This window comes from Gastrolobium bilobum, unplaced genomic scaffold (genome assembly GCF_033153095.1).
Source record: "Gastrolobium bilobum isolate Gb01-03AN ecotype WA unplaced genomic scaffold, APGP_CSIRO_Gbil_v1 utg3603, whole genome shotgun sequence".
NCBI lineage: Eukaryota > Viridiplantae > Streptophyta > Magnoliopsida > Fabales > Fabaceae > Gastrolobium > Gastrolobium bilobum.
Window position 1 is genome coordinate 1 of NW_026898167.1, and position 24,686 is coordinate 24,686.

Consider the following 24,686-nt stretch of genomic DNA (forward strand, 5'->3'; position numbering starts at 1 on the left):
ATTGTATGGACAACTAATGTGGGGTTTATAAGGCCTTGGGCACTCTCACCCTTTGAGCTAGCTTTTGGGGTAGTGCATCTAAATGTCTCATCAAATGGTATCAGAGCATCCATCACGTGGAGTTGTGCGTGGGGGCACGCACTAGGGAAGCATGGTGGAATGTTGGGGTTCTATTTGCAAAGTATGAGATTTGGAGTCCCACATTGGTTGTATGGGCAACTAATATGGGGTTTATAAGACCTTGGGCACTCTCACCCTTTGAGCTAGCTTTTGGGGTGGTGCATCTCAAGGTCTCATCAATGATTGATAATGGAATCATTCACCACCAATCCTCTTGCACGGTCACTCCACAACAGAATAGGGTGGGTGAGCGAAGGAACAGTCATATTATAGAAATAGCATGAGCTCTTCTGTTTCACTTGAAAGTTCTCAAACATTTCTGGGCAGATGTTGTGTCTACAGCATGATATTTGATGAACGGTGTCTTGGAAGGTTATTTGATATTGAAATTCTCGAATACTGGTATGAACTTGCCAGAGTATCAAAATCCCCTTAAAATTAAATATGGATGCCTCTATAAAAGCAATGCTACCTTAGGATGCTTTATAATAGATATTTTTGTTTTAAATTAAATGCTAATCATAATAAAAGGCAACAAAGGTACAGAGCACAAGTATTGTATTAAAGAACTCCAAAAGAAAGATTTAAAAATCCAAAATCAAAAGACTCTTACCAAATGAACATTCTAAGAAAACCCGGGAGCTCAATAATAACTTTTAAGTCTCTCATAAGCTCAATCGTAATAGTGATATGTGAAAGTGTTATCTGTTTTCTTCCTACTCCCCAATTTTATTTTGATGATACGGTAGCTATCCACCACAAATTAATTTGAGATAACTGTAAGACTGCCTGCTTTTCTGCTATGCACAATTATTCCATAATATCTACTTTTCCATATTTTAGTTTTCAATCTCAAAGCTTTTATTATTATTTAGAAGGATATCAACTGAAGCATTAAAATACCAGTTTCTGTACCAAATAAATAAATAAAGATTACCGGCTTCAAACTGATTCTATTTGCAGGTGATGCACCCAACATTGCCGCATACCTGAATTATTAGGACAAGAAAATTCTGTTATACATCTTCTAGAAGCAAATCATTGTGACCAGGGTTTTAGTGCTTGACATCAAGAATTGAATTGCTATGCCAAACGACTAGAACTGCAGACATGTATATGTACTCTTGAAATCAAGTATATGTCCAATTGAAAGGCTAGTAAAGAGCATCGAAGTTTAGGAAGCTCTCACTCAAGCCATGCATTAACAAAAAATACATTTAGTTAGCAGAAGTCAGTAATGTTAAGGAGAACTTTCAATGCGCAAGCTCTTTCTGGAGCAGCAGCGCTTCTCACACATGCAATAATTATGATGGGAATTATCACCCATGGAAACTTTCCACCCGAAGTAAAAGAATTCTAATAGGTTACAATAAAGCAAATATGCAAAAGAAGTGTGAGTAGCAAACCATGAAGATAGTAGTAGCAATGATGTTATCATTTACTTTAGGTATTGTACAAGAATTAAAGCTGATAACTAATTTAGTTTTCGTTAATGTAATAATTTGAAATAAAAGTGGTGTTGATGTTGATTTACTGTAATAATTTGGGAGCGTTTATTTATCTTGGTTGTGAGTTCTGACTATCTATTAGATTCTAATAACCAATTTACCAAACAAACTTTTTACCTTTACTGAAAATCTCAAATAAAACCTCTACATACATGAGACTCGTACAGCACAATGAAAATTTTGAACCCAATAAAAATCAAGCATTATATATCAACGACATACTTTGGAAAAGACACTTGCCTAAGCTTTTAGCATGTAAAACAATAGATGTAGGAGCAATTCTGAAACTAAAAAATCAAGAATAGAAGTTGATTAAAATACAGAACTAGAACAAAACCAGGACGAGTCAAATTCAAAAAGAAGCTTCCAATTAGCGGAGGAATGATGAAAAATGGTTTTTCTTTTGAGTAATGCAAAGTAGAAAACAGTCAAGTAAAAGAAAAGAGTAAGTTAAAAAGGAAGACTGAAAGAGAAAGAGAGAAATATAAGATGCATACACTAGCATGACATCCTCCAACGTTGAAGCAATGGGTCCAATAATTTCCACTGTCCCAGAATCACATAATGACCTGAAAATATAAACAAAATCAATGTGTCCGTTGACCGTGTTCCAAATATAATAAATTTAGCTAGTCAAGCACTATAATTGTTTTCTAACGCAACTACATACAGAATTCATATATTTTTTCTTTAATTATAACCATTTGAATATCACAAACTCTGGTACATAACAAATGATATTGTTAAAATTCTTGGAGACTTCATACAAGTACTATTCAGACATGTTGCCTTTTGAAATTTACTAAACTATAAAGTTATATCTAAATGAGAAGATAAAATGATTTTATACGGCCGTTTTGTGTAAGTGCAACATGAAAATGCATCCTGCAGCGTTTTTACAAGATAGTTAAAATTTTTACTGTTAGAGATATGTAAAAAATCATTAATGTAGCCTCACCTAATAGTTTAAGCTTTTAGGTTAAATTGTTTCTTTACATGGTATCAAAGCCTCTTTGATCCTCACCGTCTCCTATTTAATTAATAATTAATTAAGTTTTGTTTAGTTTCTTAGTACAGGTAGATTGAGTCTGATACATCATCCATCCTTCAAGCTCAATGGGCTCTCATGTGAGGGAACGTATTAGAGATATATAAAAAATCATTAATATAGCCTTACCTAATAGTTTAAGCTTTTGGGTTGAATGGGTTCTTTCCATTTAATATCCCGTAGAACCAACAGTCACAAAACACTTGATAACTATTCTCCACCAATGCCTAAGACTAAAGTCAAGAATGTGAAACAAAAACAAAATTTGAAGAAACTCAACAACTGAGTTGCATAATAATGCCTGACAATAAACGGCAGCACTGCCATTATAGGAAAAAAATCTGAAACAAAAAAAGGAAACTTAAGTTCCTTCACCGCTAAGAAGACCAGGCTGTTTCCCCTATATAATAAGGAGCATCGTCTACTAAGCTCAAATAACTGGAAGCCTCCAATCACTTAGGTTTTAGTCTTTTAGATTAACTGATTAAAAGTGACCTACTTTCCAATCAATGCAATGCGATGGTATATTGAATAATAACCTTAAAGATTAAAAAAGAAGCATTTTCATCCTAACAAATTTAATTATTGAATTCTGGCCCTTGTAATCAAGTCGTATTTGGCCCATATATTTAAGGTCTAATGGGACAAGTTTTCTTCAATTAGGGCACTGGAGGTATTTCTTCAACATCTTGTCAACTAAGTTTTCAATCACAGCTTTCTTCTTCGTTTATAAACCTTCTCAAATTCTTGTCTTTGATGTGATTCTTAAGCAAAAACACTTACTGAAAAAATAAATTAATAGTAATTTCATTTCAAAGCCATAATAGAAAATGGGCAATCCAGACACCGGATGAGAAAAGGAATCAAAAACTATAATTGTTCCTACAATGTGGTAAAAATCAACAAATAGAACATATAAAGAGCTGTTGGTTAATGCTCCAACACATAGTGTGAGAAATTACCCCTCCATGCTTGTCCGCCCATAAGTTGTCTTCAATCCAACCACACCGCAAAGGGAAGAAGGAATTCGGACTGAACCTGCCCTTCTCCATAAATTTTAAAAATAAGAATCAGTACAAACAAAAATGGAGGCAAACTAGTATGACACATTATGTTTGCACAACCTCCACCATCAGTTCCCAGTGCAGCAGAACAGAGTCCAGAAGCAACAATTGCAGCTGGACCTGAAGAAGATCCACCGGTATACCTATCAGGTGCATGAGGATTTCTTGTAGTTCTGCAACTCAAGAAAATTCAGTTGAATAATCAATGAAGCTACATTTTGATGATCATAAGAACATTGGGAGAGAATCAAAACAGTGTTGAAGGGTATATAAGATTTGCAGTAATTAACGGTGAGGAAAATTTTCCTTTAATTTCTTAAAATCTTTTGACACAAGTCCTTATGATAGAAAGTTCTTCTCAAATTACAGAAACTGGGAATTAGACCTAGTAATCAAAGGCAGACCTTGGAGCAGCAGTAAAGTCGTTCTTTGAGTAGAAAGTCATGAGTTCGAGTATAGAAAACAACCTCTTTGTACAAATACAAGGAAAATGCTGGATACAATCGACCCTCACCCTACCCTCACAAGTCAAGGAGCCATGTGCACTGAGATTTACCCTCCGTCAGACCCAATAATTACAGTAACTCAGATAGAAATTCTAGAAAACAAAGAAGAATAAAAGACAACACAGGTCATTTGAGAGACTTGTAATCTCACATCTAATCCCACACTCAATCCTTGGTTACCCATCCCCACTCTTTCTTTTCCTTTTAAACTGTTACTCTAGCAGATTCCCTTCCCTGACCCACCTGCCACGTTGGCAGATTCTCTTACTCATGCACTCTTCATTGAAAACATGAGTGTGCAATCCCCTGCTACTCCATTTCTATATGTGATAAACCTTAGTTATGAGAGGGTGCATAACACCTTGCCATATAACATTTTGTACCTTTCTATTGAAATATGAAAAAAAGGTTTTTCTGAATTGATACAATTTGATTTACTGACAGAGGATATATATACAAGAGTAAATGAATAAAAAATAGAAGCAAATTTAAATCCCTATTAACAGAAAAATAAATCTCTAATTAATAGGCGCTATAAATCAGGATATGATTGAATCCTAAATAAAAACAGAAAGATTATATTCCTGATTTTCTACACTACCCCTCAAGTTGGGGGTAAATGATAATCATTCCCAACTTACCAATCAGATTTTCAAAGGTTGGTCGGTATAGGCCCTTTGTGAGGATATTTGCAGTTTGCTCTTTGGTAGGAATATATATCATACACACGCTTCCATCATCTAATTTTTCTTTGATGAATTGGCGATCAACTTCCATATGCTTTGCTCGATCACGGTGAACAAGATTTTGAGCAATGCTGACAGCTGCCTTGTTGTCACAATATAATTTTATTTGTAGGGAATATGAGATCTTTAACTCTTCAAGAAGTCTTCTCAACCAAATTCCTTCACAGACTCCATGGGCTACTGCTTCTTGCGACCACTGTTTTTTTTTTTTTTTTTTTTTTCTTTTCCAAGTCAATAGATTTCCCCACATATAAGTGCAGTAGCCTGAGGTAGATCTTCTGTCAACTGATGAACCTGCCCAATCTGCATCAGTGTAGATTTCAATCGTCCTATTATACCCTTTTCTAAATAATAGTCCTCTGTCTGGGGTGTTCTTGAGGTATCTGAGCACCTTATAGACTGTATTTAAATGTTTCTCCTTGGGTGAGTGCATGAATTGACCATACTCACAGCAAAGGCAATGTCAGGTCGTGTGTGGGATAAGTAGATTAGTTTGCCAACCAGTCTATGATAGTTCCCTTTGTCCACCTCGTTCCCATCTTCAATATCTAACTTAGTGTTAGGCTCCATAAGTGTCTCGGTAGGCTTACATCCTAACATTCCTGTTTTTAGCAAAAGATCTAGAACAAACTTTTTTTGAGTGGAGTGATGCCTGCTTTACTCCGAGCAATTTCCACACCAAAGAAATATTTAATAACTCCAAGGTCCTTTAGCTCGAACTAAGCTGCTAGATACTCTTTCAAGGAATTCAATTCCTCACTATCGTCACCTGTAAGAACTATATCATCCTCATAAACAATAAGAATAGCGATTTTACCATCCTTAGAGTGTTGTGGAAGAGAATGTGATGTGTTTGTGCTTGGATGAAACCTCTTCTTTTGACAGCTTGCGTGAATTTGTCGAACCATTCTCTAGGGAATTGTTTCAACCTATAGAGAGACTTCTTCAGTTTACACACCGATCCATCTCCTTTTTCAAAGCCAAGTGGAGAACCCATATAGACTTCCTCATGTAAATTGCCATTTAGGAATTCATTCTTCACATTTAACTATTGCAGAGGCCAATCTAGGTTGGCAGCAAGAGACAAGAGAACTCGAATGGTATTAACCTTGGCAATTGGAGCAAAAGTCTCATGATAATCTATCCCATGAGTCTGGGTGAACCCCTTCGCAACCAATCTTGCCCTGTATCTGTTGATGCTATTATCTTCATTGAATTTTTTGTAAACACCCATTTGCATTCTACTACCCATTTTCCTTCTGGCAAGGTCACTGTCTCCCAAGTTCCATTTCTTTCTAGTACATTCATTTCTTCAAAGACAACATCCCTCCATTTTGGATCATTGAGGGTCTCATGTATATTTCTTGGTATTTTTGTACTATCCAACGTAGAGTTGAAAGCACGAAACCCTAAGGACAACTTTGCATATCAAATATGGTTAGAAATAGGATGAGCAGTACAAGATCGAGTATCTTTTCTAAGAGCAATGAGCAAGTGTAGATCATTGTGTCATGGCACTCAAGTGGCGGGGTGCTGGAACTAGAACTCGGTTCAAAATCTTGGCAATATAGAGCCTTTGGGCTATTCACACTTTGATGAAGCTTTTGCCTGCTATAAACTTGTCCCCACTTTGAGGTGGCTCTTCCTGTCTCTGTAGCTCCCCCTGTCTCCAATAGTAGAGGTAACAGTAGGTTCCCATGATTGATCTTCATTTACTTCTATAGGCTCTCCCTGAGAGAAGTCAGGAGAAAAAAGGGTTAGGTCTCAAAAAAAGTGACATCCATAGAGACAAAGAGCTTACAAAGGGAGGATGAATAACACTTATAACCCCGTTAAGTAGGAGAATAACCAATGAAGACACACCGGAGAGACTTAGGATCAAGCTTTGACCGTTGATGAGAGGGAATATGGACAAACACGACATAGCCAAACAAATTAGGAGGTAGGGGGAGATGCCCTTGAAGGAGGGGAAGGTGCGGAAAAGGCTAGAAATAGGAGATTGAAAGTTGAGAGTACGGGATGACATTCGATTTATAAGGTACGAGGCAGTGAGGACAGCTTCCCCCTAAAAGTATGTAGGAACATTCATAGTAAACATAAGAGATCGAGCAACTTTAAGAAGATGTCGGTTTTTTCTTTCAGCGACTCCATTTTGTTAGGGTGAGTCAGGACATGAGCTTTGATGAAAAATGCCATGTTGAGAGAGATATTCCCCAAGAATAGAGTTAAAGTACTCTTTGCCATTGTTTGTGCGAAGAATTTGTATAGCAACTTGGAATTGGATTTGAACTATGGCATGAAATTTTTTGAAAATGGATGCAGCATCGGACTTATCCTTCAGAAGGTATACCCAACAAACCTGGGAGTGGTCATCAATGAAGGTAATGAACCATCGAGCATCTGAAATATTCTTTATCCGGACTGGGCCCCATATGTCACTATGAATCAAAGTAAATGGGGAAGAGTCATGGTGAGCTCTAGAGGGATAATGAACATGAGTATGCTTGGCAAGTTGACAAATATCACAAGAAAACAAACTAGGACTTTTATTAATGAAGATAGGTAACATTGGGGTGGTCCTACGGTGCCACAACATAACATCATTACAAGAATCAAAAGGAAACATATAATTGTTTTCCACGAAGCCAGCCTCGTGAGTCACACTCTCCTCAAAGTAATAAAGTTCGTCATCTACTCTAGCACTGCCAATCATCCTCTCCGACTCCTGCTCCGGAAAAACACAGCATATGCAAAGAATTTAGCAAAACAATGCAACTCAAAGTCAACTTGCTAATGGAAATGAGATTGCAAGCCAGAGAAGGAACATGAAGAACTGATGTTAAATGAATCTGCTCGGAAAGTTTAATGGTTCCGTGCCCAACAATCTTGGAGAAACTATAATCGGCGATCTTGACTCGAGAGGGATCAGTGTGTGGAGTGTAAGAACAAAAAAAGGTTGGATTACCTGTCATATGGTCAAAGGCCCAGAATCAAGAATCCAACGAGTTTAGTTGTCAACATGGAAGGCTGTACCTTGCTGAGCCACATTAATATGGCCTTTCTGAAGTTGTTCGAATTGAGTCTTGCTGAGAAACATTCCATCAGAGTTAGTAGAGGCACGAGGCTCATCAACCTTGTCATCAGTAGAGACTTGATATGCATGGCCTTTATGCTGCTCTCTAAGATTCCAATTTGCAAGTTTGCCATATATTTTCCAACACTTCTCACAAGTGACCACCTTTATTACAGTGTGAGCTCCACAGACGACCATCCCGTTTCGATTCTCCATAAGAACGGTTAACATCCCGTTTCTATTCGCCAGAGGAACAATCAACAATATGTTTAGCAGCCAGGGCAGACATATCACTAGACTTAGTCACATCAATGGATTCCTTTCCCCCCAGCATAACTCTCCATCAACTGGCTTCTCTCCGAACCTCAGCAAAAGCATTAGCGAGTGAGGGTAACGGTTACTGACCCAATATTCGACCACGAACCTCATCAAGATCTCGGTTCAGGCCAGCAAAAAAGTCATAAAGTCGTTCCTTCTTAAATTGTTTTTTAAACTGGGCATCAGCTTCCAATCCTTTGAGGTCGGATAATAAAGGTCGCGTTCCTGCCACAAATTTGTTAGTTCAGGATGGTCATACCTCCTTGACAAAGGTCCTTCAACTTATTTTTTAATTCAAATACTTGAGAGGTATTCTGCAGATCAAAGTAATTTCGCTGACTAGCATCCCAAACCTCTTTAGCGGTGGCGAGAAACAAATAGGTTCAGGTTCGGCTGATTTGGGGTTCCATGGAATTGATCAGCCACGCCATTACCAAGGAGTTGTTAATCTCCCAATCTTCATAAGCAAGAGTATCCTTGGCAGGTTGTTTTGTCTTACCGTCGAGATAACCGATCTTACCTTTTTCCCGGATGACCAACTTATCAGGCTGAAACCATTGTAGGAAATTCTTACCATTCAACTAGTGACTAGTGATCTGCATGGCTAAGTTGTCTCCAGAGGACTGAGTATTGGGGGAAGATGGGGAAGAATGAGAACAGAATGAGGAAGCCATGACCAAAGAGAGAGGATTTGACCGTGGATTCAAAAAAATGAAGTAGTTCTGTTGGCAAGCCTAACCCTGGAACAAGTAGAGGAGGAGCCAACGAGTGGTTCTGGGCAAGTAGCAGCGAAAAAAGCAGTCGGGAAAATGGCACGTGGACCCCACCCACGGAGAAGGGCTGCGCGTGTGACTGCGCGTGGGCAATCAGGCGAGAGTTGGTCCAGCGGTAGACGACTAATCGAAACTTTCTGAGTTGAATGGTCAAGCCACCTTCTCGATTGGCATAGGTTGGATTCTGTTTTTTGGGTATGGGAATGTTAGTTTCAGCCTAGAGGTGGCTGATCTAGGGGAGGAACGAACCAGACTCTAATACCATATTGAAATATGAAAAAAAAAGGATTTTCTGAATTGATACAATTTGATTTACATTGATAGGGGATTTATATACAAGAGTAAATGAATAAAAAATGAAAACAAATTCAAATCCCTGTTAACAGAAAATAAATCTCTAATTAATAGGTGCTATAAATCAGGGATATGATTGTATCCCAAATAAAAACCGAAAATTTCTAATCCTGATTTTCTACACTTTCAATAATGGTTCTTAAGCTTGTGATCGACAAGATGAATAACAGAGTGAAGGGAATACAAAGGGAATGAAAATACAAACACATCTGTTAACATTTTTGCTAGATTACTTTTGATTCCCAATTCGGAAGAAAGGAGAGTGGATGTATCAGGTAAAGCAAAGCCGATATCACCTTTCCTATTTCTCCATGCCAAAAGCTTTTTTTCTTTTTTATGTTGATAGTAATGTGAATATTTAAACCAACCATATATAAATAAGCTTACCCGTAATTAGGATTATTTCCTGTTGTACCCATGCCAAACTCATGCATATTTGCCTTCCCTATGAATATGACACCACAGCTACGCAGCCTTGAAACACAGACAGCATCCTTCTTTACAGTGCGTGCCTCATGCATCCATGTAGTTGCACCTGTCATCACCAAAGATAATTTAAAGTTTTTTTTAATTAATCACACAAAGTAAGATACTAGGATTTACTTACCCTTAGACGGATGAGGATAGCAGTCTATGTCATCTTTGATGGCCATGAAAATTCCATCCAATATAGATAACGAATTTCCTACATAATCAATGTCCAAGAGTGTAACTTGGGTAAATTATCCATGTCTATTCCATCATATCTCAATATAATCATGCGTGAAACATTTTCACTGTACATCTATCTAAGCATTTGAATCATACAGGATTACCTGCTTCAAACCTTTGAGTAGATTCTGTTGCCTGCTTCCGGATTTCTGCAGCATCAAAGGATATCAATAGTGGTGTCGGAGGTTTATTTATTCCATTCTCCTCTATAATAGAGATGATGCGCTCAGCAACCTATGTATTCAAGTTGAAGTCGTTTCATTTTACAATTAAGAATAAAGACAATTCTATACTCAAGAGTTCCTACCAACTGAATGCCACTTACCATAGATGGGGTTACTTTTCTAGATCGATAAGCATAAGCATAGTCACGTATTTTCCAGTACCGAAAGGGTACAGATGAATTTTCCCAGAATCCAGCAGGATCATAATGTGGAAGACACTTCAAGGCAGACTCAACTCGGTCTTCGGGTCTCCCATTTTCGTCAAGGACAATAACACCAGGTTCCATTTCTGAATTTATGATACAGACATTAGAGTGCAGAGTGTGTCATGTAATAAAGCATACTTCTTAGAATGCAATGCAAATTATTTGACACAATAACTAGTCTCCATTATCTCTCTCTAACATGATTTCATTCCTCCCATCCCATTCTAGTTATTCCAAAGAATCACTAGCAGTCAAGCTTCAAATTCAGGTAACATATAAGAACACTTGTAATGTATACATGTAAATTTATAAAGGCCTTATAAAGTTAAATAAACAAAAGAAAATAATCAATCTGCATTATCATAACCACTGCATATTGACATGAATCAATTCACAAACGCAGAGAAGAAACCACCTTGAGGTGGATATTCAGGTTTAAACATGGGTTCCTCAGGTATCACGGTGTTCCGCAGTAACTGTTCATAATCATAACAAAAAAAAAAAAAAACAGTAGACAGAACATTTAGTCAGTTCATTATATCACTGTCGGGCGCACTCTACTCGAGTAATATTCATAAATCACAATGCAAAAACTGAAATGAAAAAACCTTCAACACCTGACATAATGAGACACACACACTCACACACCTCATTAAATTTATTTTCCTTCTTCAAAGAATTCACAATGAGAGGACCTATGAGTGGAGTTTCTAGTATCTTCACAAACAATCTAAACATAAAGCCAGTCAAATGCGGAGCTGCAAAAAAAAAAAAAAAAAAAAAAAGTAAAACAATAAAATATAATCAAATATTACTAGTATAAACTGGAAATTCCAAGTTGAGTGAATTTTGGTTACAGAAGAAACAAGTGAGTGGAATTACCTTGGACAATTTGAGGTTCGTATTTGATGGAGGACAAGTCAACGTCCTTGGCCGGCACCATTACACGCTTTTTCCCCATCTTCAAAGATCACAAAACACACACAAGACTTTCTTTTCGGTTCCGATTTGAATCCAATGAAAAAAACAAACAAATTCGAATTGCATCAATTAACGATTCACGAAGAAGAATATGCAAAAGCGAAAAGAAGTTGAAAGTTGTTTAAGTTGCAGAGCACAAACCTAGCAGGAGAAATCTCTGATCTGAGTGTTGGTGGTGTTGTTGTTGTGAGAGCTGAGGGAAGAAGAAGAGATAAATGCTTATAACCGTTTTGTTTGTTGGTAAGTGCGGAAGCATCAACAATACGGTGCGTCTGGCCCTGTCATTCTCATTGACATTGTGACCAATTGGCAATGATGTTTAATAATTGCACGCATCGCAAAGCACTTCGACATTTTCAAAGCTGCTTCCGGCTACTGAATCAGCTTAACTCTATCTCTCACCTTCACTGCAGTCAAATCTTGTGTTTGACTTTGTCCTGAATTTTTTTTTCTTTAAAATTGTTTTATTAAATAATTAAGAAAACAGCGAAGGATATCGCCAAAAAAAAAATTTACCACGTTTACAACTAACTGAATGATTGTTGATTTTCGTTAATCTAAGACTTATAATTTATTAAATATTATTGAGTTGTATTTATTAATTAATTCTTAATAAATCTAATAAATTATAACTGCTAAATTGACAAAAATCAAGTTGATTGTAAAGGTAATAAATTTTTTTGATAGTAAATATATCTTCTCCTAAGAAAACACACAAAATAAAAATAAATCAAATATGTCTTTTAAATTTGATTTTAAAAAATGATAATTTTTAAAACTTTTATTTTACAAAACATGTCTTATTAAATTTTTTTTATTTTTTCTGAAATCAAAAAATCATTTTTATAAATTGTATTCAAATAAGGTCAAATCCAAAGCAAATGAATATAATTGATAATATTAGGTTGAGTAAAATGGAAAAAGAACGACTGGTCAATTCCTATCAAGTATATTTTTGAAGACAGGAAAAGATGAAGACTCGATATTAATTTCATAACCAACTTAAAAAATTAAAATTTGTTGAGATATAATTAAAAGGGAAGAATATTGTAACAACCAAGTTGTGTTACTATCATGTTACTACCAATCAATCTCACTGATAGATTGATTATGTTGATCCAACGGTTATATTTATTTTCATCTTTGTATGTCATAATTTCTCAAATTTAATACTTTATATTTATTTCCACATTTGTATGGTTATGATTTTTCATATTTAATGCTTTCACTTTAAATATAGAAAATCATAACCATACAAAGATGAAAATAAATATAACCGTTGGATTAACATAATCGATCTAACGGTAAGATTAATTGATAATAACTTGATAATAACACAACTTAATTGTTACAATATCTTTTACCATACTTAAAATAGGTATGTAAAAAAAATCTTATCTCTCCATACTCGTTAATCTCACCGTTTTAAAATAAAGAGGAATAGTGTTGTAAGAATAATTTTTCCTCTTCTACAAACAAATCGAAACCCGTGCCAAGCTTTTATGTCTACAAATGAGACACCATCTCTCCTAGAATAAGAGATTCATAATTCTCTTTAAAATATTAATCATTTTAGTTTAAGGGATTTATTTTATTACGGGAATAGATAACAGCATGCCGATTGCTCTTTAATGATTATTCGAACCAGTATATTATAATATGGTATGTTAATTTAGATATCTAGTGATTATCAGTAGTTAAAGATTTATGTAATTTTTTGTTAAAAAAATAAAATTCTCATTTTCTTCTTCTTTTTTCGTGCAACTTTTTCCATTACTTTTATATAAGTAACTGTAAATTGCGATCAAATGTGGTATCATTCGAGGCTCTTTTGATTTTTCACTTAATCACAGTTTGTGATCACGGAAAGAGAAGGAGATAGCAATAGTGACGCATAGAGCATTTTTGTTTCATACGCTAAGTGCATGTGGAAATGATTACCGTTCCTTGGGGAAGAAGGAAATATCCAAGCAGTAAGCTCGCCGACATCTTACATGTAGTTATTTGTGATTCACGTCTTTTTGAGCTAACAGAGTTGAATATGCATTATTATTATGATTTTGAAAATAGCTTGTTTTCTTCGTGGAATACATAATTCAATTTATTCCTCATCAGTTTTGTGTGCAGCAGTTTCAACTCAAAATTGTAAGGTGTTAGGTAAAGGTCTTTTGTAATTGACTAGTTTCACGTATCCTTGCAGCTTTGCCAACTGTGAGCTTCGCTCCGTGGTCATAGCTGATAGGTGAGTTTATGAATACAACCTAAACAATTTAAGAGCCTTCTTTCAACTCGATCAGGATTTTTTATGATCTGCCATTTATTCTTATCCTGTAGTGTGAAAGGATTGGATGCATCAACCACTAATTAATTATCCAGGCAAGTTACATTCAGAGATGGAGCTCTTGTGATGTTGCGGATGAGAACCCTGAGAAATAGGGTTTGTTAGATATTCTCATCACGACTCTCCGGAAATCTAACATGATTATTTCAAACATTTGTCGAAGTATCCCCTTGTGGGGTGGGAAATCTCATATGCCTGGATGGTAACCGTACAAGAACCTCAGTTATTACAATTTTTAGTGACATGATATTCCTGTTTATTTTTAGTTAGAAACATTTTACATTTATAGTGGATTACATCTAAACACAAATTGGAAAATATTACTCTGTATTTCGCTTAATGAAAAGTAATGGGTGGAAGTGTGGAACCTCATCAAATATGCTATTTATTTCTGCGGATAAAAAATTGTACAATCTTAAAGAGCAATGCTGAACATTCTCTAGCACATGATCTTGATTTTTTTTTCATATTTCATATATAATGTTTAATTCTGTCGTTAAATTATTACAATTCTTATTTGCAGAAATTATTTCCGAATAACTATTCAAGCCATATTTCCTTTTTGAGAAATGATGCCCCGAGGATGAAACACACACAATTTGCTAAATGGATAAGATACACAAATAATACACAGCGAAGGCTTCAGCCTTTGATCAGCCATAACCAACTAGAAAATCTTAGCATCAGATGGTCCGCAGAACATCATAGTACGACACAGGCTTTTTCTTTGGCTCACGCTCACCGCAGAGTTTCTGAATAAATTAGGTAGAACTTTTCCAATAAAATAAATAAATAACAATATGCGCGGGAATGCATGGGCAGTATTAGCACTTCATATATTTATGCATGACAATATGCGTACCTCTACTGCAGATGCTATGCGCAGAATAGTAGCTTCCGCCCATGGTCGACCTATTAGTTGCAAACCTATTGGAAGTCCTTCTTTATCGTAGCCGACCTATACACGGAAAATTTGATTAAAAGGAATAAACAGAATATGATGCTGCTGTTAGCAATAATTATGGTCATTTAATTCAAAGAACTCTTCAGACCAAAATAATAAACACTATACTCTTCTTGAGTGATTCATTGCACTCTCACTCACCGGGACAGAAATGGCAGGGAGTCCCAGAAGATTTGCCGCAACATTGAATCGCATAAGGTAACCTGAGCAACAAGCTTCAAGTTAACATACGTGGGATGAAGCAAGTTTTTATATATTAGGCAGTGAGTTGTCGTAATCATGGCATTTTAGTTTAGGTCAGTCATGAATTATTATGTTCTAAGGTAAAATGAGTCAAGATACCAGTCTCATAATATGCATCCAATACGAAAATTTTCAAGATGTGTTGTGCTAAGGATTGTTTGAATGGAATACCACAATGTTCAGTATATATAATTGCCACCAAAATTATGACACTTTAAAATTCTGTCAGTCATGACAAAAAGATTCTGGATTCAGAATCTTACGGCTATATTGTAGGGGCAAATTTTAACTTGGCTCTTTCGTTGACCTAAAGTCTAGAGACAATTAAGTAATATCAACATACAAGTTCACTTAACTCGTGATGACAAACCTTATAGGTTATACTCGTCCGTTATATTATCAGTGCACGAGTAATAATAGGTGATCTCATATGTTATGTTAACTACAATGCTGCATTGCAAAGTATTATGGAAGAAAAATATCCCGAAGCTGCAACTGAAAGGTGAAGCCAATCACCTGTGGTCTGCAAATCCGTTTCACCACTTTGAAGAGCACTAGGAGGTATTCTGGGTGCTGTCATGCTGTTACAAACAAAAGCAGTTCAGCTGGCAGTCAATTATTCTAGCAACAACAAAACCTTCCAAAATAAGATGTGATTGAATTCTGTAAACATATGTTTCCATATCAATGACACTTGTTTTTCAGTCCCACCTTCCCCAAAACTATCCTGCAAAAGCAGCCGCATTCCGAGCTGACCAAAGACAAATCATATGATCTTATTTTATCAGTTTCTCTTTTCATCTTTTCTTTCTTGGCTAGATGGTGCATGAGCAAAGTAGATATCTATTGCTATAATGATAATATGGTAGTCTTAATACCAATGAACTATTAACAAATGCCAAAAAACATATATATTGTTATCCAGAGTTGTAAAATTAATTTCCAATCCTGTCAAATAATTATAAAAGAAATTTTGCACAGTAAAGGGTCCGTTACACTGAGGTGTATTTCTACCACAAATATTCATTATACATACATACCCGGTTGTTGGAGTCACTATAACATCCACTTTCTTGAAAATCTCCATGTGGTAATGCATAATCCTTCGTCTGAAACATATAAAATAAACTTTAAAAGCTACATGCACAACTACCAAAAAACTAAAAGCTACATACGCAATATTTTTTTTGTACGGTTTACATTAGATAATCTATGGTAGTAATTATTTCTATAAATTGTACCATATGATTTTCAGAGCTCATCAGTAAAAGATGTTTAAATAAAAGGGACGAAAGTTTGGTATATTTATTATAAACTCTTGTCTCACCTAATACATTGGGCTGCAACATAATCTGCTGCTGTAAACGACCGAAAAAGTGCCAAATTTGTACGAGTATCATATGTCAATTTTACACCTCTCCTATGAAAGAAAAGAAGTAGAGGAAACTAACATAAATTTCTCATATAAATGGTCAGACAAAGATAACATATGTCTAATATTAACCACTTTTATTAACAGATGAGAAGGATGCCTTTTAGCAAATAACCTATATTGCCTAGTTGCAATTAGACTACAAAATGAAATTACCAGCATTAAGTTTCGATATACTCAAACATACCCCTCTTCACAATGAGGATTCAGTGAACATAAGCATTCAGAGCCAATGGAAACAACATGGGCAGTTCGCATCTCATGTAGCTCCGGTATAACAATTTCTATCATCTTCAAATATAAGAGAAAGTATACGACTTAGCATTGTTTGAATCTATCATGCTAAACTAGAAATAAAGTGTAAAACAATCATTTAAATACATGATAATATGATGAACTTACTTCACAACCATGTGTCTTGGATAGCAGATTAAGAGTATCCTCACATTTATCAGAGACTTCAGTTGAATTCACATCATTAAACCACTTCACAAGAATAAATATATTATTTAAGAAAACGCATATCATATTATTCTGCGCATAAAGTCTATCTTTAAAGGATAGGTGGTTACCGGGGTGTACTTTCCTATTCTTAATGATCCCAAAGCATTTGAATCTTCATCGAATGATAGAGTTGGCAAACAAGGTGGTGACTACAAGAGAAATATAAACATCATGCGCACTAAAGAAGAATAGCAAAGTTTTGTATAGAGAACAGAGTATAGAATAAGAAGAGTTGGTTTAGTAGTTTGTCTTTGTCATATACACATCCATAGCATTGTATTAGATGTTTAAAAGAGCCTCTGATTTGTAAAGAGTAGCAGTACAAAGAGTTGTTAGAATATATGTATGCAGGCTTACTTTTCTATGGCTTCGTTAGTGTTATGTACCATACCCTAATCATTTAAGTCTATTTCTGTCTTCAAATGGAAGCCTTGATAAATTGCCAAATATCAGAGGGTAAACTATTCTCCTAGAGTCAATAATGGGTTGCATCCCCTTTTAGTTGGTCCGTTTTAATTATTGAGGTCCATGTTCCAGAGTCCATTCCTGATTTTTCTTGTTGATAATTTCTGTTAAAAATTTCTCCAATTACTATTTGGTTTTATTTAATGCAAATTTACTCTGAAGAGTTGCCTTTATTTAGTGCGTTTTGTGCTGAAGATAAAACATAGTTCAATCTTCATGTTCTTATATTACAAAGTTAACAATATGAGAATAACTACTCTTTATTCATGCATGATTGATAATGGCATCATTCACCACTAATCGTCTTGCACGGTCACTCCCCAAACAGAATAGGGTGGGTGAGCGAAGGAACGGTCATATTATAGAAATAGCATGAGCTCTTCTGTTTCACATGAAAGTTCTCAAGCATTTCTGGGCAGATGCTGTGTATCATATTTGACGAACGGTATCTTGGAAGGTTATTTGATATTGGAATTCTAGAATAAGAATACTAGTATGAACTTGCCAGAGTATCAAAATCCCCTTAACATTAAATATGGATGCCTCTATGAAAGCTATGTTATCTTAGGAAGCTTTATAATAGATATTTTTGTTTTAAATAAAATGCTAATCGTAATAAAAGGCAACAAAGGTATAGAGCACAAGTATGTATTAAAGAACTCCAAAAGAAAGATTTAAAAATCCAAAATCAAAGGACTCTTACCAAATGAACATTCTAAGAAAACCCGGGAGCTCAATCATAAGATTCATAACTATTAAGTCTATCATAAGCTCAATCATAACAGTGATAAGTGAAAATGTTATCTAATTGATGATACGGTTTCCTACTCCCCCCAACTGATGATACGGTAGCTATCCACCACAAATTAATTTGAGATAACTGTAAGACTGCCTGCTTTTCTGCTATGTAGAATTATTCCATAATATCCACTTTTCAACATTTTAGTTTTCAATCTCAAAGCTTTTCTTATTATTTAGAAGAATATCAACTGAAGCATTAAAATACCAGTTTCTGTACCCAAAATAATAAATAAATAAAGATTACCGGCTTCAAACTGACTCTATTTGCAGGTGATGCACCCAACATTGCCGCATACCTGAATTATTAGGACAAGAATATTCCGTTATACATCTTCTAGAAGCAAACCATTGTGACCAGGGTTTTAGTGCTTGACATCAAGAATTGAATTGCTATACCAAAACGACAACAAAACGACTACAACTGCAGAATGTACATGTACTCTTGAAATCAAGTATATGCTCAATTGAAAGGCTAGTAAAGAGCATTGAAGTTTAGGAAGCTCTCATTCAAGCCAAGCATTAATGAAAGATACATATAGTTAGCAGAAGCCAGTAATGTTAGGAGAACTTTCAATACACAAGCTCTATCTGGAACAGCGGTGCTTCTCACATATGAGAAATAATTATGATGGGAATTATCACCCATGGAAACTTTCCACCCAAAGTAAAAGAATTTTAAAAGGTTACAATAAAGCAAATATGCAAAAGAAGGCGTGAGTATCAAACCATAAAGATAGTAGTAGCAAGGATGTTATCATTTACTTTAGGTATTGTACAAGAATCAAAGCTGATAATTAATTTAATTTTCATTACTGTAATAATTTGGGATAAAAGTGTTGTTGATGTGCTTACCAAAAAAAAAAAAAAAAAGTGTTGTTGATGTTGATGATAATGTACTTAATAATGTGGTAGTGGTTAATAATGTACTGTAATTATTACACTGCTGTAATAATGTACCGTAACAAATCTTTTTCATTTTTCCACGGAGAATGACTAACATGAATATAACCACTACTTTTCTACATACATGAGAATTTTGAACCAAATAAAAATCAAGCATTATCTAACAATGATATACTTTGGAAAAGACACTTGCCTGAGCTTTTAGCATGTAAAATAATAGAAGTAGGAGCACTTCTGAAACTAAAAAGTCAAGAATAGAAGTTGGTTAAAATACAGAACTTGAACAAAACCAGGGTGAGTCAAATTCAGAAAGAAGCTTCCAATTAATGGAGGAATAATGAAAAATGGTTTTTCTTATGAGTAATGCAAAACAGAAAGCAGTCAAGTAAAACAGCAAAAAAAAAAAAAAAGTAAGTGAAAAAGGAAGACTGAAAGAAAAAGAGAGAAATATGCATTACATACACTAGCATGACATCCTCCACCGTTGAAGCAATAGGCCCAATAATATCCACTGTCCCAGAATCACATAATGACCTGAAAATATAAAGAAAAACAATGTGTCCGTTGACTGTGTTCAAAATATAATAAATTTAGCTAGTCAAGCACTATAATTGTTTTCTAACGCAACTACATATATTTTTTCTTTAATTATAACCATTTGAATATCACAAACTCTGGTTCTGGTAAATAACAAATAACATTGTTAAAATTCTTGGAGACTTCATACAAGTACTATTCAGACATGTTTCCCTTTGAAGTTTACTAAACTATAAAGGTATATCTAAATGAGAAGATAGAATGATTTTATATGGCCTTTTTGTGTAAGTGCAACATGAAAATGCATCCTGCAGCGCTATTACAAGATAGTAAAAAATTTACTAACCCTCTAAGTAGAACCAACAGTCACAAAACACTTGATAACAATTTTCCACCAATGCCTAAGACTAGAGTTAAGAATGTGAAACAAAAACAAAATTCAAAGAAACTCAACAACTGTGTTGCATAATAATGCCTGCCAATAAATGGCAGCACTGCCATTAAAGGAAAAAAAATCCGAAACAAAAAAAGGTAACAAGTTCCTTCACCACTAAGAAGACCAGGCTGCTTCCCCTATATAATAAGGAGCATCGTCTACCGAGCTCAAATAACTGGAGGCCTCCAGTCACATAGGTTTTAGTCTTTTAGATGACCTACTTTCCAACCAATGCCATGTGATGGTATATTGAATAATAACCTTAAAGAGTAAAACAGAAGCATTCTCATACTAAGAAATTTAATTATTCAATTCTGGCCCTTGTAGTCAAGTGGTATATGGCCCATATATTTAAGGTCTAATCGGACAAGCTTTCTTCAATTTGGGCACTGAAGGAATTTCTTCTGCATCTTGTCAACTAAGTTTTCAATCATAGCTTTCTTCTTCCTCTACAAAACTTCTCAGATTCTTGTCTTTGATGTGATTCTTAAACAAAAACACGTACTGAAAAAAAAATTAATAGTAATTTCATTTCAAAGCCATAATAGAAAATGGGCAATCCAGACCCAGATGATATAGAAAAGGAATCAAAAACTATATAATTGTTCCTACAATGTAGTAAAAATCAACAAATAGTACATATAATGAACTGTTGGTGAATGATCCAACACATAGCGTGAGAAATTACCCCTCCATGCTTGTCCGCCCATAAGTTGTCTTCAACCCCACCACACCACAAAGGGAAGAAGGAATTCGGACTGAACCTGCCCTTTTCCATAAATTTTAAAAATAAGAATCAGTACAAACAAAAATGGAGGCAAACTAGTATGACACATTATGTTTGCACAACCTCCACCATCAGTTCCCAGTGCAGCAGAACAGAGTCCAGAAGCAACAATTGCAGCTGGACCTGAAGAAGATCCACCGGTATACCTATCAGGTGCATGAGGATTTCTTGTAGTTCTGCAACTCAAGAAAATTCAGTTGAATAATCAAGGAGGCTAGATTTTGATGAACATAAGAAAATTGGGAGAAAATCAAAACAGCGTTGAAGGGTATATAAGATTCCCTGTAATTAATGGTGAGGAAAATTTTCCTTCAATTTCCTAAAAGCTTTTGACACGAGTACTTGTGATAGAAAGGTCTTCTCAAATGACAGAAACTCTGGGAATCATACCCAATAATTGAGGGCGAGTCTTGGAGCAGCGGTAAGGTTGCTCTTTGACAGGAAGGTTACGAGTTCGAGTCTGGAAAATAACCTTTTTGTAAAAGTACAAGGGTAAGGCTGCATACAATTAACCATCACCCTTACTCTCAGAATCGAGGAACCTTGTGCACAGGGATTTGCCCTTTGGGAATTAGACCCAATAATTACAAATAACTCAGATAGAAACTACCGAAAACAAAGAAGAAGAAAAGACAACACAGGTCATTTGAGAGACCTATAATCTCACATTTAATCTCACACTCAATCCTTAGTTACCCCTCCCCACTCCCTTCCTTCCCTTTTAGCCTGTTACTCTAGCAGATTCCCTTCCCTGACCCACCTGCCACGTTGGCAGATTCTCTTACTCATGCTCTCTTCATTGAAAGCATGAGTGTGCAATCTTCTGCTACTCTTCCATTTCTATATGTGATACACTTTAGTTATGAGAGGGTGCCTATCACCTTGCCATATAACATTTTGCACCTTTCAATAATGGTTCTTAAGCTTGTGATCAACAGGCTGAATAACAGACGAAGGGAATACATACGAACACATCTGTTAACATTTTTGCCTGATTACCTTTGTCTCCCAATTCGGAAGAATGGAGAGTTGGCTATACGAATCAGGTAAAGCAAGCCGAGATCACCTTTCTTGTTTCTCCATGCCAAAAGCTTTTTTTTATGTAGATAGTAATGTCAATATTCAAACTAATAATATGTAAATAAGCTTACCCGTAATTAGGATTATTTCCTGTTGCTCCCATGCCAAACTCATGCATATTTGCCTTCCCTATGAATATGACACCACAGCTACGCAGCCTTGAAACACAGACAGCATCCTTCTTTATAGTGCGTACCTCATGCATCCACGTAGTTGCACCTGTCGTCACCAAAAGATAATTTAAAATTATTATTTTTTAATTAATCACACAAAGTAAGATACTGGGATTTACTTACCCTTAGACGGATGAGGATAGCAGTCTATGTCATCTTTGATGGCCATGAAAATTCCATCCAATATCGATAATGAATTTCCTACATAATCAAAGTCCAAGAGTGTAACTTGGGTAAATTATCCATGTCTATTCCCATCATGCGTGAAAGATTTTCACTGTAACTTCTATCTAAGCATTTGAATCATACAGGATTACCTGCTTCAAACCTTTGAGTAGATGCTGTTGCCTGCTTCCGGATTTCTGCAGCATCAAAGGATATCAATAGTGGTGTCGGAGGTTTATTTCTTCCATTCTCCTCTATATTTGAGATGATACGCTCAGCAACCTATGTATTCAAATTGAAGTCGTTTCATTTTACAATTAAGAATATAGACAATTGTATATTCAGAGTTCCCATCAACTGAATGCTACTTACCATAGATGGGGTTACTTTTCTAGATCGATAAGCATAAGCATAGTCACGTATTTTCCAGTACCGAAAGGGTAAAGATGAATTTTCCCAGAATCCAGCAGGATCATAATGTAGAAGACACTTCAAGGCAGACTCGACTCGATCTTCGGGTCTCCCATTTTCGTCAAGGACAACAACACCAGGTTCCATTTCTGAATTTATGATACAGACATTAGAGCGTGCAGTGTGTCATGTAATAAAGCATACTTCTTCAAATGCAATGCAAATTATTTGACACAATCACTAGTTTCTATTATTTCTCTCTAAGATGATTTCATTCCTCCCATCCCATTCTAGTTATTCCAAAGAATCACTAGCAGTCAAGCTTCGAATTCAGGTAACATATAAGAACACTTGTAATTTATACACGTAAATACATTAAGACCTTAATCTGCATTATCATAACCACTGCATATTGACATGAATCAATTCACAAACGAGGAGAAGAAATCACCTTGAGGTGGATATTCAGGTTTAAACATGGGTTCCTCAGGTATCACGGTGTTCCTCAGTAACTGTTCATAATCATAACAAAAAAAAACAGTAGACAGAACATTTAGTCAGTTCATTATATCACTGTCGGGCGCACTCTACTCAAGTAATATTCATAAATCACAATGACAAAACTGAAATGAAAAAACATTCAACACCTGACATAACGAGACACACACAGACACACCTCATCAAATTTATTTTCTTTCTTCAAAGAATTCACAATGAGAGGACCTATGAGTGGGGCTTCTAGTAGCTTCACAAACAATCTAAACATAAAGCCAGTCAAATGCGGAGCTGCAAAAAAAAGTAAAACAATAAAATAGAATCAAATATTACTAGTATAAATTGGAAAATCCAACTTGAGTGAATTTTGGTTACAGAAGAAACAAGTGAGTGGAATTACCTTGGAAAATATGAGGTTCGTATTTGATAGAGGACAAGTCAACGTCCTTGGCCGGCACCATTACACGCTTTTTCCCCATCTTTAGAGATCACGAAACACACACAAGACTTTCTTTTCTGTTCCGATTTGAATCCAATGAAAAAAACAAACAAACAAACAAATTCGAATTGCATCATTTAGCGATTCACGAAGAAGAATATGCAAAAGCGAAAAGAAGTTGGAAGTTGTTTCAGTTGCAGAGCACAAACCTAGCAGGAGAAGGCTCTGATCTGAGATTTGTTGATGTTGTTGTTGTGAGCTAGGATTGAAGAAGAAGAAGAGTGCGTCGAGTGCTGTCATTCTCATTGACATTGACATTGTGACCAATTGGCAATGATGTTTAATATATGCACGCATCGCAAACGCAAAGGACTTCGACATATTCAAACCTGCTTCTGACTACCGAATAAACTTAGTGTGTGTTTGGATTGTTTTTTAACTAGAACTACTTATAAACATAAGCTGAGTCAAACAGGTTCTGAAAAAAACTCTTATAATGAAAAAAAAAAATTATAATGAAAAAAAACTCAAAATTAAAAGCTTATAGGAAGAACTTTTTTTTAAGCTCTTATCTGCTTTTCTTTAATTGTGTATTTTTTTTAAGAAAGAGTTATAAAGATAGAGAGAGATAATCTTCTTGAAATATGTGAATTAACTTTTAAGCTAAAAAATTTATGTGATTACCAAACAACTTTTAGCTTCTTCTTTTTTTAAGTTCTCTTTTTTAACTTTAGTTTATAGGTAACTTCTAGCTTAAAAAGAGAGGATCCAAATAGGCTATTACTCTATCTCTCCCCTTCGCTGCAGTCAAATCTTATCTCTCTCTAGTTAAAATCTTATCTCCTTTATTAGTTAATCTCACCGTTTTAAAATATTAA

General features: G+C 35.4%; 2 protein-coding genes across 2 annotated transcripts; both read right to left on the minus strand.

Moving 5' to 3' along the window:
• Nucleotides 1-1,057: 1,057 nt before the first annotated feature.
• Nucleotides 1,058-12,022, minus strand: LOC133313471 (fatty acid amide hydrolase-like; the record flags this gene model as incomplete). The annotated part of the gene is made up of 12 exons (XM_061514856.1): nucleotides 11,774-12,022; nucleotides 11,534-11,644; nucleotides 11,300-11,409; nucleotides 11,067-11,127; nucleotides 10,547-10,734; nucleotides 10,326-10,455; nucleotides 10,118-10,195; nucleotides 9,898-10,045; nucleotides 3,801-3,913; nucleotides 3,639-3,714; nucleotides 2,126-2,197; nucleotides 1,058-1,109 (listed from the first exon to the last, which is right to left on the minus strand). Coding segments are annotated over exons 2-12 (1,107 nt in total), but the record flags the coding sequence as incomplete, so codon positions are not given.
• A 2,487-nt stretch (nucleotides 12,023-14,509) lies between these two features.
• LOC133313466 (fatty acid amide hydrolase) lies at nucleotides 14,510-24,192 on the minus strand. Its single transcript, XM_061514841.1, has 21 exons — nucleotides 24,018-24,192; nucleotides 23,770-23,885; nucleotides 23,551-23,660; nucleotides 23,326-23,386; nucleotides 22,836-23,023; nucleotides 22,616-22,745; nucleotides 22,422-22,499; nucleotides 22,197-22,344; nucleotides 21,109-21,221; nucleotides 20,947-21,022; nucleotides 19,748-19,819; nucleotides 18,627-18,678; nucleotides 17,185-17,265; nucleotides 17,015-17,098; nucleotides 16,800-16,903; nucleotides 16,508-16,600; nucleotides 16,221-16,289; nucleotides 15,697-15,761; nucleotides 15,079-15,140; nucleotides 14,836-14,931; nucleotides 14,510-14,725 (listed from the first exon to the last, which is right to left on the minus strand). The coding sequence occupies exons 2-21, from the start codon at nucleotides 23,846-23,848 to the stop codon at nucleotides 14,657-14,659; spliced, it is 1,830 nt and encodes a 609-aa protein (XP_061370825.1). The 5' UTR covers nucleotides 23,849-23,885; nucleotides 24,018-24,192; the 3' UTR covers nucleotides 14,510-14,656.
• Nucleotides 24,193-24,686: the final 494 nt, after the last annotated feature.

What these genes read in the sequence shown, in the direction of transcription:
- LOC133313466 (XM_061514841.1), bottom strand. Translation starts at nt 23,848, where the DNA reads ATGGGGAAAAAGCGTGTAATGGTGCCGGCCAAGGACGTTGACTTGTCC. An exon ending in GAAAAGTAACCCCATCTATG is followed by an intron (nt 22,746 to 22,835) that starts GTAAGTAGCATT and finishes TTGAATACATAG; the next exon opens with GTTGCTGAGCGTATCATCTC. An exon ending in GGAAATAATCCTAATTACGG is followed by an intron (nt 21,222 to 22,196) that starts GTAAGCTTATTT and finishes CTTGAGTTGCAG; the next exon opens with AACTACAAGAAATCCTCATG.